At 35.1% G+C, this 14,321-nt stretch overlaps 1 protein-coding gene across 1 annotated transcript in view; it reads left to right on the top strand.

The window, feature by feature from the left end:
- Positions 1 to 14,321, top strand: part of GLCCI1 (glucocorticoid induced 1) — a 120,527-nt gene that overhangs the window by 31,330 nt on the left and 74,876 nt on the right. The window contains exon 2 of the mRNA XM_060020466.1: positions 3,383 to 3,534. Coding sequence (XP_059876449.1) covers positions 3,383 to 3,534 — 152 coding nt within the window. The remainder of the gene's footprint in view (positions 1 to 3,382; positions 3,535 to 14,321) is intronic.

Raw genomic sequence — 14,321 nt, 5'->3', positions numbered from 1 at the left:
CTATTGTTCACCAAGTTAACAGGGGTTTTAATAACTATAAGTAGACTACATACAACTTTCATAATAGTTGGAGCAGTTTAAAGTTCAGGCACAAGTTTTTCGCATATAGTGGCTTTTCATTTTCTGGTTGTGGCTGTCCTTTAGGCCTTTTTTATTGCTATAAATGTTCTTTTTCAAGGGATAAACTGTTTTTGTCTTTTTTTTCTTGGTGGAGGGAATGTAAAGTAACTTTAAGAAGTTTTAAACAAATTATTATAAATCAGATTATGAGAGAGACATGTTAATTTTCCGTGTTTCGTAAAGTTGCTAAAATTTGTGCATATTGCTTTTATAGCCAGAAAAAATATTTAAAAGAATTAATAGAAGTAATTCCTAGTAATAGAACTAAAAACAATCTGCATATCTTCTAAATTACCTATGGTAGGGGAAAAGGTAAGGAGAAAAAGAAGTAAACAGTAAAACATAGAAAACAAGTAGCAAGGAAGAATTATAAGAGGAAGAAAAAAGTTATGTGACAGGTTTAATCAAGTTTGTTATAACAAATATAAGTGGGATGAACATACCTTTTATAAGGAGAAGACATACCCTAAAGTTTTTTCAAAAAGCCTAATTGCATACAGTATACAAGAGTCACACCGAAACAGCATGATTGAAAGAAATTGAAAATAAAAGAATAGGCAAACCAGACACATTATAATAGAAAGCATAAACGGGTGATAATGTTCAATTTGACAGAGCTTAAAAGTAATAAATGGAACAGACTACAATGGTGAAGCATATAAGCCATAATGATGATGTCATGAATCAATATGTAACCAAATTATACAGAACTAAATTTCTATAAACTTTTTTTGTTTGTTTCTTGTTTTTGGCCACACGGCGCAGCTTGCGGGATCTTAGTTCCCCGATGACCAGGGATTGAACCCATGCCCCCTGTAGTGGAAGTGCAGAGTCCTAACCACTGGACTGCCAGGGAATTCCCCAGAACTAAATTTAAATGATAAAAATTGCAAGAGATAAAGAGAATTGTTATATTTCAAGAGTAGTTTAGAAATTTTAGAGTAGTTCTCTAAGTCTGTGACAGATAAAGCTAATAATTTTATTATTACTATATTCTATATTTTTATTTCAGCTGATGTACAAGAAAAATAACTATTCTGAAAACAGAAAATATATGTTCTCCATGACTCCTGAAATATTTATAAAAATTGACCATGATTTTTGGTCACAAATAAAATTTCAGGTGATTCCAAAGAGTAGAAATAGACTGTCCTGACTCTCTGCCTATGGCAAAATAAAATTAGAGCTAAGTAATAAAGATAGGGAGGAGGGCTTCCCTGGTGGCGCAGTGGTTGAGAGTCCGCCTGCCGATGCAGGGGACACGGGTTCGTGTCCCGGTCTGGGAAGATTCCCACATGCCGCGGAGCGGCTGGGCCCGTGAGCCATGGCCGCTGAGCCTGCGCGTCCGGAGCCTGTGCTCCGCAACGGGAGAGGCCACAACAGTGAGAGGCCCGCGTACCGCAAAAAAAAAAAAAAAGGGAGGAAATTTTGTAATTTTCAGATATTCTCTAACACTCTTGGGTCAAAGAAGAAATCAGAACTGCAGTTGTAAGATAAAATTGGCCCTCCAGCCCTCTATGTCCAAGGATGTGGAACCTGGAGAGGTGGATGGCCAAATGTAAGGGACTTGAGCTTCCTCAGATTCTGGTATCCGTGAGGGTCCTAGAACCAGTCCCCCATAGAAATGAGGATGACTGTATGTAAATAATATGATAGTTCACAGTATACTGCATTTTCTTTTGTTTTCCAATTTAAAAAACCCAATTTTGTATTTTGGTTTCAGAAGGATAGTTAAAGGACAGTATTCAATAACAAATGTTTCTTAGCCCTCTGTAATGTGCAAGACATTTTGTTTGATGTGAGATATAACTCTGAGTAAGACTGAGCCTTGGTGCTTGTAATCCACTGGATTTTATTATTCAATGCACATTAGTAGTAACTTATTTGAGATGCATATATGAAAAATCCTTTATAGTTTCTTTGTGAAGAAACTATAGGGCTTCCCTGGTGGCGCAGTGGTTGAGAGTCCGCCTGCCGATGCAGGGGACATGGGTTCGTGCCCCGGTCCGGGAAGATCCCACATGCCGCGGAGTGGCTGGGCCCGTGAGCCATGGCTGCTGAGCCTGCGCGTCCGGAGCCTGTGCTCCGCAACGGGAGAGGCCACAACAGTGAGAGGCCCGCATAACGCAAAAAAAAAAAAAAAAAAAAAAAAAAAGAAACTATAGAGTTCAGTATGATCATTTTAATTCTCAGCAGAGGTACCGATGGTACCTATATGGAGAGGAGAAGTAGATTATTATAGTAGATTGATTGAACTGTGTAGAATATCTGGAGATCTTGGTTCCTTTTTACCTCTATCACCTGTTAGCAGTTCTATTTCATTGGACGATTTAATTTTATCCCTCTGGGCTTCAAATTCTTCATCCATAAATGAGGAAGCTGAATTAAAATGTAAGATTCTTTACACATGTTATTTTTGTGTAGCTGTGAATAAATTTATTCATAAGTATTGAGCATCCACTTCTTTTCAATCTGTAGGGACCAAACTTATGCTCTAGTTGGGGAAGAAAGACAAATTTAGGGCTCCATGCAAGCAGAGAGTGCGTATATCTTTAAAAAGGACAGAGATGGAGAAAAGAAGGGCATTGGGAAAGGTTTCACAGAGGCAGTGTGACACCTGAGCTGATCTTTAAGATAAGTTTTTGTCAAGTGAACAGGGAAGGAGAACATTTTAGGTGCAGGAGATAATAGAAAGTATAGAGGCAGAGAAGTGAGTGTTTTACATTTGGGAAATTGCAGTTAGTTTGTATGGCATTTAGTAGTTAACATGGGTTTATGGAGGAGTAGCAAGACATCAAGTATTGATGTATATGGGAGCTGAATTGTGAAAAATAATGGGCTTTAAGTTAAAGACAGTGAATAACCATGGAAATTTTTTAAGCAGTGGAGGGAGGTGGTACTGTAAGATTTAGTTAGGGTGGATGCAGAGATAGCATTTAGGAAACTGGCAGTTGAGACATGATGAAGTCTTAATTAAAGTAATGGCAGTGGAGATGATATACAGGTTTTAGAATAGGTCTCTAAAATGGATGGGCTTTGTAGGGTGTGACAGCCCTGGAAGTGTATGCAAAATTTAATATGTGAATGTATTTTCCTTTGGGAGAGGGTCTATAAATTTCATCACATCACGCAGGAGGGCTATTAGGGTAAATATATATTGTAGGGAAAATTGACAGAGTGATATTTTACAAACTATGAAGGTTAAATAATTTTAAGTTTTACTTTATTCATTAGTGACTAATCTTTTTTCACTTTTTTATAGTGGACAGGCCAAAATCTCATCAAGTTCGAACCTCTGGTACAATAAGGCGAACCTCTTCTTTGGATACGATAACAGGACCTTATCTCACAGGACAGTGGCCACGAGATCCTCATGTTCATTACCCTTCATGCATGAAAGATAAAGCTACTCAGGTAAAATAAGCAAATCAAAATCAGTTTTATTATCCTGCAGTTCTATTTTGATCACAGTAAAGAAAATTAAGTTAATCAAATTTTCCCAGTTATTAAATATATTCAACCAAAGAAGAAAGCCATTTCTTTTTTTTTTTTTTTTTTTGCGGTACGCGGGCCTCTCATTGCTGTGGCCTCTCCCGCTGCGGAGCACAGGCTCCAGATGCGCAGGATCAGTAGCCGTGGCTCGCGGGCCCAGCCGCTCTGTGGCATGTGGGATCCTCCCGGAGCAGGGCACGAATCCGTGTCCCCTGCATCGGCAGGCAGACTCTCAACCACTGCGCCACCAGGGAAGCCCGAAAGCCATTTCTTTTAATAAACTTTAGACTAAGTATTTTTATCATCTCGGTTTTGAAAGTTTTAAAATTATTTAATATTTAATAAATAGCACATCAGTCTACATTGTGTGGTTTTTGAGCCTTATAGTTTTAGGAATTATTTTCCTACAGAAATTAATGACTAGTAACTGTATTAGAAAATACAGGCATAACTCGTTTTACTGTGCTTTTGCTTTACTATGCTTCTCAGATATTGTGTTTTTTTTACAAATTGAAGGTTTTTGGCAATCTTGCATGGAGCAAGTCTATCCGCGTCTTTCTTCCAACAGCATTTGCTCACTTTATGTCTCTCTGTCACATTCTGGCAATTCTTTAAATATTTCAAACTTTTTCATTATTATTATATTTGTTATGGTGATCCGTCATCAGTGATCTTTGTTGTTACTATTGTAAAAAGATTATGACTTGCTGAAGGCTCAGATGATGATTAGCATTTTTTAGCAATAAAGTATTTTTAATTAAGGTATGTATTTTTTTTTTAGGATGTAATGCCATTGAACACTATAATAGAATACAGTAATAGTATAAACATAAATTTTATATGCACTGGGAAACCAAAAATTTGTGTGACTCTTTATTGCGATATTTGCTTTATTGTGGTGGTTTGGAACCGAACCTGCAGTATCTCCAAGGTATGCTGGTATAAGTCATTTTTGAAGAAAAGCTTGCACAGTTCCTGGAAATAATTTATAAAGTATTAACACATGGCTAAGGAAATATATGTTAAAGGATTTTTTTTCTGTTTAAAGCCAAAACTGAAATTCTTGAGAGAGAAATAGAAAATTTCCTGTTTGTCACACCTTCTCTATTTGTGGATCAGAGCTTTTGACTTGAAAAGTTTTCCTTCCATGTCAGAAAAAGATCTGAAAGCATCTTAATTTATAATTTCTGAATTCTTGACCATATCTTTATAGCAGTAGTCGATTAGCATTATGAACAATACTAAAAGTATAAGAGATGGTTATTGGCCTTAAAGAACTTACAGCATAGTTAGGAAGATAAGATGTAAATGTAAGAAAATTGGTAATAGAAGATAGAGTATTATTAGGTGTTAGATGAATGGAGCATTTAAATGTAAGGGAATTCAATGGAATGGGAACATTTTTGGCTTTGTGGGTTAGGGAAATAGAAGGATTAGAGTTTCATGTCTGAAGAATGAGGAAAAGGGGAGAAAATTTTGGACATGATTTATGAGAATCTTCTCCAGTTTTGTAATTTTCTCAGGCAAGCTTGAAACCATAAAATTAGCTTCTTTATCATGAATCCTATCAATTTTGTCTGTTTAATATTTTATGTCACCCACTCCCAGTCTTTTGCTTTCCATTCTTTGTGAGGGAAAGGAGCAGTTTGATATGGTAGGCAGTGGGATTCTCAAGTAGAAAGAACTAGCAAAACTTAGAGATGTGGGCCTGCACACTTAGAAATGGTCACAGATAATTCAAAACTATCTTTCTGGAGGAGTTGGACTCACAAGTGTGACAGAGTGTAGGTACAGAGTATAAAGAAAGAAGGTCAAGAGATCAAGGACTTAGTTTTTAGAAATGCACACAAGGGAAGGATAAAAAATTAATGTATTCACCTGGTAGCAACAAGAAGAGAAAGGAGTTTAATATTTACTGACTGTTATACCATGTACTTTGTGTTTTTATATCCTGTGTTTCATTTAATTCTCACAAGAACATTATAAAATTACACGATGGAGAAGCAGAAGCTCAGGGAAGTTAAGTGACTTAGTATCATAAACCTAGGAATTGTTGGAGCCAGGTTTCTAATACAGGTTAATTTGTCAGCCAATCTGAACTTCAATTTTATGGTGCTTTTAGGATAAATGGAATAGTGTGTGTGCATGTGTGTGTATCACCTAGTAGAGTAATTGACACCATTCTTAAAAATGGTAGCTATTCTTTTTAGGTTAAAAAGAAACCCTACCTTTTATTGAATATATGCTTTATGCTGACACTCTCCAAAAATATTATCTTATTCATTCTTCACCAAAACTCTAACAAGAGGAGGCAGAAAAAGAGCAAAAGCTAAGAGAAGAAATAGTCGAGCCTTAGAAACCAAAGGAAAAGTTGTTTTAAGAAAGGAAAAATTATTAACAGTATCAGGTGCTACCGAGAGGTCATGGAAAATAGGGACTAGATTTAGGGATTAGGGGCATATTGTCTTGGAGAGTGAAATATTGATAATATGTTAGAGAAGGAAGCTCAGATATTTGGGAGTTAAGAAGAGAGTGATATGGTGATAGAAGATAAGGGCGCTGGGTAGGTTTCTTAACCACATCTGTTTCTTTATCTGCACAATGGGATTAATGAAACCTAACTCATGATAATGTTGTATGACTAAATAGGGTAATATTTGAAAGTGAATATGGCAATACACATGTTAGGTTATTAGTAGTAGATACAGACAGGCCCATTTGTAACATCTGCAGGATCTGGAGCAAATATAAATGTAGACCTACATACCATATACATACTAAGTTAAATTAACAAACTGTTACATAAAATTCCCCCAAAAGCCTGAAGTTCAGGGTAGGGGCTTCTCTTGCCTGGGTCTGCTTGTAGATCGTCTATTTGAGAAACCTGACATTGATAGGAAGGCCAAATATAGGCCTCATTTTACATATGATATACTGAGGCTTAGAGAAGTTTAACTTGTACATAGTTATATAGCTAAATAAATATGAAGAGATCTGAATCCAGATTTGGCTGATTCCAAAGGTTTTGTGTTTTCTCCAGTTCCTCACTGCCTCTCATCGTAATCACTAAAGTGTATAGCACTTGACCTAATGCTTGCCTTACAAGCCTAAGAAATGGTCTTGCCCCGAAGCATTATTAGTTTAATTGAAGGTATAAGATATGAACATATGTAATGGTTGTTATTGTCACGTCCTCCTTGATTAATTCTTTAATTGCCATACCTCCTTGATTAATTCTTTAACTCTTGGGGAAGGAAGTAGATATTTTTATTTATTCAGTGGAAATTAGTAAACAGAAAGTGATACAGTCATTGTGCTACAGATATTAAATACCTAGGCTGTCTGGCTTTAGTGGAGGGAATCTCTAGTATTTTATACCTTTCATATTTCCATATTTCAGCTACCTTTATTATTGAGGGTTAGAAATAAAATTCTTATTGTTTAATGTATTTATACATTGGGCCTTTTTAAAAGAAGTAGCATAGTGTTGTGGGAAAGACTATGGACTTTAGAGACAGATCTTGTGTTCAAATCAAAGCCCAATGTGAGGGAACTTCCTGGGACAATGGAATTGTATATCTTGATAGAGATTTTGGTTACATGGGTGGATGTATTTATTAGAACTTACACAAGTATACACTTGTGCATTCTAATATATAACTTCTAAAATATAGAATATAAATATTGAAATCTAATTAAGATGTTTAGAGGTGAAGGATACTGCTGTCTGCAACTTACTTTGAAATTAATAAAAAATAAGATCAATAGATGATAGATAGATGAATATATATGTGGTGAAGCCAATGTAGCAAAATGTTAAATATAGATTCTAAATGTTGGCTTTCCGAGTATGCACTGAGAAGTTTTTTCAACTCTTCTGTTTGAAATTTTAAAATAAAATGTTGGGGGGAAAATCATGGCCCATTGAATTAACTGCAATGTGTCTCACACTTCAGTTTCCTTTTTTACAAATTGCAGTTAATAATACCCAGGTTGCACATACACATATTTATTCTGAGGACTAAAAGAGACAGCTTCACATTTTTGAGGGCAATGGGGAGATGGATAATTGCCAGTTTATTAGACTAATCTGTGTAGCTTAATAGAAAACTAAAAACCATTTGTAGAATTTGATGTTACTTTATTACATTAACCCTGCTGATACAACCTTTTTAAACAAGTTTATTACCGACACTTAAAATTGAACTTGTAGTTAAGGTTACTATAATCAGACAGTAGCATTTCCTCAGTTTTCACCCCACAGTCCAAAGTATAAATCTTCATCTATGGACAGATATGAAATCTACATGTGAATGTGTTTTTAAATGATAAAGTAACATATACTCTTTGTAAAGTGGTCAAACAATAAAAGTAATATAGAGTAATAATCAGAGGTGTTTCCTCTGACTTTGCAGGTATAGTAATGATTAGAGCTGTTAACAAATATTCTCATCCTCTCTCCTTGACATATGATAAGATTATACTTCTCTGCCCGCTTGAAGTTAAGTGTGGCCATGAGACTTGCTTTGGGAAGAAGCTTTAAAGAGCTGGTGCACCAAAACTAGACAAGTAACACCACAAGAGAGAAAATTACAGGCCAGTATCCCTGATGAACATCAATGTAAAAATCCTCAGTATAATATTAGCAAACCAAATTCAACAATACATTAAAAGGATCATACACCATGATCAAGTGGGATTTATTCCAGGGATGCAAGGATGGTCCAACATCTGCAAATCAGTCATTATGGTACACTACATTAACAAAATGAAGGATAAAAATTATACAATCATCTCAATAGATGCAGAAAAAGCATTTGACAAAATTCAACATTTCTCAACAGAGTGTGTATAAAGAGAACATACCTCAACATAATATAGGCCATATATGATAAGACCACAGCTAACATCATACTCAGTGATGAAAAATTGAAAGCTTTTCCTCTAAGATCAGGAACAAGACAGGGATGCTGAGTCTCGCCACTTTTATTTGACATAGTATTGGAAGTCTCACCCAGAGCAATTAGGGAAGAAAAATAAAGGCTTCCAAATTGGAAAGGAAGAATTAAAACTGTCACTATTTGCAAATGATAATATACTATATACAGAAAACCCTAACGACTCCACCAGAAAACTGTTAGAATTAATAAATGAATTTGGTAAATTTGCAGGATACAAAATCAAGATATAGAAATCTGTTGCATTTCTATACACTAATATCAAACTATTAGAGAAATTAAGAAAACAATTCATTTACAGTTGCATCAAAAATAATAAAATATCTAGGAATAAATTTAACCAAGAAGGTGAAAGACCTGTATGCTGAAAACTATAAGACATTGGTGAAATAAATTAAAGAAACAAATAAGTGGAAAGATATTTCATGCTCATGGATTGGAAGTATTAATATTGTTAAAATGTCCATACTATTCAAAGCAATCTACAGATTCAGTGCAATCCCTATCAAAATTCCAATGGCATTTTCACAGAATTCACACAATTCTGAAATTTGTATGGAACCACAGAAGACCCATAGCCAAAGCAATCTTGAGAAAGAACAAAGCTGGAGGCATCTTACTCCCTGATCTGAAATTATGTTACAAAGCTGTAGTAATCAAAACCATATAGGCGTAAAAGCAGACACATAGATCAATGGAACAGAATAGACACCCAAGAAATAAACCCACGTATATATGGTCAATTAATTTATGACAAAGAAGCCAAGAATATACAATGGGAAAAGGATAGTCTCTTCAGTAAACGGTGTTGGGAAAACTGGACAACCACATGCAAAAGAATGAAACTGAGCCACTGTCTTACACCATACACAAAAATTAACTCAAAACGGATTAAGGATGTTCAACATATGCAAATCATTGTGATAACACCACAGCAACAAGAGAGAAGACAGAAATCATGTTCATCTCAATGGTTGCCGAAAAAGCATTTGATAAAATTCAACATTCATTCATGGTAAAAAAAAAAAAAAACTCACCAAAGAGGGTATAGGGGGAATATATCTCAACATAATAAAAGCTATTTATGACAAACCCACAGCCAATAAAATACTCAACAGTGAAAAGCTGAAAGCCTTCCCTCTAAAATCTGGTACGAGACAAGGATGCCCACTGCCACCACTTCTATTCAATGCAGTATTGGAAGTCCTGGCCACACCAGTCAGACAAGAAAAAGAAATAAAAGGTATCCAAATTGGAAGGGAAGAGGTAAAATTGTCATTATATGCAAATGACATGATACTTTATGTAGAAAACCCTAAAGACTCCACACAAAAACTATTAGAACTGATAAACCAAATAAGCAGGGTAGCAGGGTACAAGATTAACATACAAAAATCCGTTGCATTCCTTTACATTAACAGTGAAATATCAGAATGGGAAAGTAAGAAAAATCCCATTTAAGATCGCGTCCAAAAAAGAAAAAAAATACCTAGGAATAAACCTGACCAAGGAGGTGAAAGACTTATGTGCTGAGAACTATAAAACATTGATTAAGGAAACCGAAGGTGATTCAAAGAAATGGAAAGGTATCCCAGGCTCTTGGATTGGAAGAATTAATATCATTAAAATGTCCATACTACCCAGAGCAATCTACAGATTTAATGTGATCCCTGTCATATTACCCATGACATTTTTCACAGAATTATAACAAATAATACTAAAATTTATATGGAACCACAAAGGACCCAGAACTGCAAAAGCAATCCTGAGGAAAAAGAACAAAGGTGTAGGCATAACCCTCCCAGACTTCACACAATACTGCAGTGCTACAGTAATCAAAAAAGTTTGGTACTGGCACACAAACAGGCATATGAATCAGTAGAGAGCAGAATAGAGAGCCCAGAAATAAACCCACACACCTACGGTCAATTATATCTTTGACAAAGGCGGCAAGAATATACAATGGAGAAAAGACAGTCTCTTCAGCAAGTAGTGTTGGGAAACTTGGACAGCCACATGTAAATCAATGAAGTTAGAACACTCCCTCACACCATACACAGAAATAAATTTGAAATGGCTTAAAGACTTAAATATAAGATGTGACACCATAAAACTCCTAAAAGAGAATATAGGCAAAACATTCTCTGACATAAATCATACCAATGTTTTCTTAGGTCAGTCTCTCTCAAGGCAAAAGGAATAAAAGCAAAAATAAACAAATGGGACCTAATGAAACTTAAAAGCTTTGCACAGCAAAAGAAACAATAAAGAAAATGAAAAAAAACAACCTATGGAATGGGAGAAAATATTTGCAAATGATGTGACCAACAGAGGCTTAATTTCCAAAATATACAGACACTCATACAACTCAATAACAAAAACCAAACAACCCAATCAAAAAATGGGCAGAAGACCTAAATAGACATTTCTCCAAAGAAGACATACAGATGGCCAACAGGCACATGAAAGGATGCTCAGCATGCCTAATTATTAGAGAAATGCAAATCAAAATTATGATGAGGTATCACCTCACAACAGTCAGAATGGCCATCATCAAAAAGTCTACAAATAATAAATGCTGGAGAGGGTGTGGAGAAAAGGGAACCCTCCTACACTGTTGGTGGGAATGTAAATTGGTACAGCCATTATGGAGAATAGTATGGAGGTTCCTTAAAAAACTAAAAATAGAGCTACCATATGATCCAGCAATCCCACTCCTGGGTATATATCCAGAAAAGACAAAAACTCTAATTTGAAAAGGTACATGTATCCCAATGTTCATAGCAGCACTATTTACAATAGTCAAGACATGGAAGCAACCTAAGTGTACATCAACAGATGAATGGACGAAGAAGATGTGGTATATATTATATAATGGAATATTACTTAGCCATAAGGAAGAATGAAATATTGCCATTTGCAGCAACATGGATATACGTAGAAATTATCATACTAAGTAAAGTAAGCCTGACAGTGAAAGACAAATATTATGATATCACTTATGTGGCATCTAAAAAATGATACAAATGAACTTATTTACAAAACAGAAACGACTCAAAGACACTGAAAGCAAACTTATGATTACAAAAGAGGAAAGGGGGGAGGGATAAATTAGGAGTTTGGGATTAGCAGATACAAACTACTATATATATATATATATATATATATATAAAATAGATAAACAACAAAGTCTTACTGTATAGCACAGGGAACTATATTCAATCTTGTAATAACCTATAATGGAAAAGAATCTGAAAAAGAATATATATATATATATATATGTATTTATGAATCACTTTGCTGTACACCTGAAAATAATGCAATATTATAAATCAACTATACTTCTGTTTTAAAAAAACAATGTAAGACCCATTTTTCAAAAGCATGGCTTGGCGTTTTTTCCCTCTATGTATTAGATTCAACATCAACCAACTAGTTCAAGAAAATAAAGGAACCAATAATTGGTGATACTCCAAAAAGGCAAAAAAAAAAAAAAAGGACTTGAATGTAAGATCTGAAGCCATTGAAATCCTAAAAGAAAACATAGGCGGTAAGACTCCTTGACATGAGTCTGGGTGATGATTTTTTGGTTTGAACCTTAAAGCAAAGACAACAGAAAAAATAAACAGGTGGAACTACATCAAACTAAAAAGCTTCTGCACATGAAAGGAAACCATTGACAAAATGCAAGGCAACCTACTAAATGTGAAAAAAATACTTGCAGATTATATATCCTATAAGGGGTTTATATACAAGATACATAAAGAACTCATAGAACTCAACAGCAAAAAAAAAAAAAAAAAAAAAATCTAATTAAAAAGCAGGCAGAGGATCTGAATAGACATTCTTCCAAAGATGTACAGATGGCTAACAGACACATGAAAATGTGTTCAACATCACCAATCATCAGGGAAACGCAAATCAAAACCACAATGAGCTATCACCTCATACCTGTAGAAAGGCTATTATCAAAAGCACAAGAGGTAAAAAGTATTGGTGAGGATATGCACTGTTTGTGGGAATGTAAATTGGTGCAGCTACTACAGAAAACAGTATGGCGGTTCCTCAAAAAGTTAAAAATAGAACTACCATATGATTTAGCAGTTCCACTTCTGAGCATCTATCCAAAAGAAATGAAAACAGTAGCTCAAAAAGATATACATACCCTCATGTTCCTTGTGGAATTTAAAATAACCAAGATAGGGGTACAACCTAAGTGTCCACTGATGCATGAATGGATAAAAAAATGAATAGATAAAAAATATTATTCAACCATAAAAAAGGAGGAAATCTTGCCATCTGTGACAACATGGATGGACCTTGAGGGTATTATGCTAAGTGAAATGTCAGATTAAAAATATGGTATTATACATGTGGAATCTAAAACAAAACAACAAACCCACCGTCTCATAGATGCAGAGAACAGATTGGTGGTTTCTAGGGATGGAGGGGGGTTGAGAGTAGTTGAAATGGGTGAAGGGAGTCAAAAAGTACAAACTTCCAGTACTAAAGTCATGGGGATGTAATGTACAGCATGGCACCTATACTTGATAATGTTGTATTGCATATTCAAAAGTTGCTAAGAAAGAAACTCTTAAAAGTTCTCATCACAAGGAAAAAACTTTCTGTAAGTATGTATGGTGACAGATGTTCACTAGACTTACTGTAGTGATCATTTAGCGGTATATACAAATAGTGAATTATGTTGTACACCCAAAACTAATATAATGTTGTACGTCAGTTATACCTCAATTTAAAAAAAGGTAGTGTGTTCACTCTGACAATGGTAGCATCAAGCATACGTGCATATTTTACCAATTGTTTTTCTTTTTCTTTTAAATGAAGAGTGATTCATTATGTTTGAAATGCCATTTCATCTTTGAAATGAAGGTTGTTTTGACTCATAACCTATAATTTGGTGAATTTTTTAATAGATTACTTAATAATTGGTCATAATTAATTTCTGGAATGAATACTATTCATTTATGGAGTTCTTTTTTAAAATATACAGTGGCAGTTGAAGTGTTTAAAATTTATTATATTTGTTTCAATATTCAGAAATGAGGTCTGAAATTTTTTCTTTCTCATAATGTAATCCTTAGATTTCTGTGTTATATTGCTTCATAAAAAGATTTTGCAAGATTTCCTTCCTCTGCTCTGGCATGGTGTAAATATCATCTCTATTATCTGTTACTTCGGTCTGAAAGAATTTTCCCTATGAAGCTGACTAGTATGACTTTGGATTATAGCTCTTTAGTAAATCTGTTTATTCCATGGCTCTTGGTCTTTTTTGATTTCTACTTCTTTTGTTTAGTTTTTTGTTTCCTAGAATATAATCCACTTCATCCAAATTTTCAAGTGTATTTTCATAGAGTTTCACAAAGTACTCTTCTATAATTCTTTTAATTTTTTGTATATCTGCAGTTCTTTTTCTATTCTCGTTTTTATTTATTTATTTTAGGCTATGTTGGGTCTTTGTTGCTGCACACGGGTTTTCTCTAATTGTGGCAAGTGGGGGCTACTCTTCGTTGCGGTTCTCATTGTGGTGGCTTCTTTTGTTGTGGAGCACGGGCTCTAGGCACGCGGGCTTCATTAGTTGTGGCACACAGGCTTAGTAGTTGTGGCTCACAGGCTCTAGAGCGCAGGCTCAGTAGTTGTGGCACACAGGCTTAGCTGTTCCATGGCATGTGGGATCTTCCCAGACCAGTGCTTGAACCTATGTCCCCTGCATTGGCAGGAGGATTCTTAACC

The sequence above is a fragment of the Delphinus delphis genome, chromosome 9 (assembly GCF_949987515.2).
Source record: "Delphinus delphis chromosome 9, mDelDel1.2, whole genome shotgun sequence".
Taxonomy (NCBI): Eukaryota; Metazoa; Chordata; class Mammalia; order Artiodactyla; family Delphinidae; genus Delphinus; species Delphinus delphis.
The sequence above is the reverse complement of the archived record's forward strand: the minus strand, read 5'-3'. Positions and strand labels throughout refer to the sequence as shown.